General features: G+C 52.2%; 1 protein-coding gene across 1 annotated transcript in view; it reads left to right on the forward strand.

Moving 5' to 3' along the window:
* Positions 1 to 71: 71 nt before the first annotated feature.
* LOC106819710 (calcium uptake protein 1 homolog, mitochondrial-like) overlaps positions 72 to 835 on the forward strand; it is a gene marked incomplete at its 5' end in the record, with an annotated part of 3,687 nt that continues 2,923 nt past the window's right edge. Inside the window, 2 exons of the mRNA XM_014824309.1 lie at positions 72 to 212; positions 499 to 657. Of these exons, the coding sequence (XP_014679795.1) occupies positions 72 to 212; positions 499 to 657 (300 nt within the window). The remainder of the gene's footprint in view (positions 213 to 498; positions 658 to 835) is intronic.

Raw genomic sequence — 835 nt, forward strand, 5'->3', positions numbered from 1 at the left:
TTTCTTCGACTGCGTTTGACGCGCGTATTTCTTCGATCTGCGTTTGACGCGCGTATTTCTTCACACTGCAGTTTTACCGCAAGGAGCCTGTGGATGGGCGCATCACTGCTGTTGCCTTCGCTGACCTGCTGCTGGCTTACGCTGGGCTGCCGGACAAAATACAGACCCGCATGATGCGACGCGTTAAGAAGAAGTTCAAGGGAAGCACTCGGGTGAGTGAAGGGGAGCGTAGGTGAGGTGGAGGGGAGTAGGTAAAATGAAGGAGGGTTGTGCAGGGTTAGTGGTAGCGCAGCACACGCTGGCTCGTGTTGTAGTGGGCATTACGAGCCTTATAGTGATTNGCTGCGTTTGACCCGCGTATTTCTTCACGCTGCGTTTGACCCGCGTATTTCTTCACGCTGCGTTTGACCCGCGTATTTCTTCGACCTGCGTTTGACTCGCATATTTCTTCGATCTGCGTTTGACGCGCATATTTCTTCGACCTGCGTTTGACTTGCGTATTTCTTCACGCTGCAGTTTTACCGCAAGGAGCCTGTGGATGGCCGCATCACTGCTGTTGCCTTCGCTGACCTGCTGCTGGCTTACGCTGGGCTGCCGGACAAAATACAGACCCGCATGATGCGACGAGTTAAGAAGAAGTTCAAGGGAAGCACTCGGGTGAGTGAAGGGGAGCGTAGGTGAGGTGGTGGGGAGCAGGTAAAATGAAGGAGGGTTGTGCAGGGTTAGTGGTAGCGCAGCACACGCTGGCTCGTGCTGTAGTGGGCATTACGAGCCTTAAAGTGATTACGTCACCGTAAATAGTAAAAATAAAAAAAATATTTCCACTTTTTCACAA

The sequence above is a fragment of the Priapulus caudatus genome, unplaced genomic scaffold (assembly GCF_000485595.1).
Source record: "Priapulus caudatus unplaced genomic scaffold, Priapulus_caudatus-5.0.1 Scaffold4131, whole genome shotgun sequence".
Classification (NCBI taxonomy): Eukaryota; Metazoa; Priapulida; class Priapulimorpha; order Priapulimorphida; family Priapulidae; genus Priapulus; species Priapulus caudatus.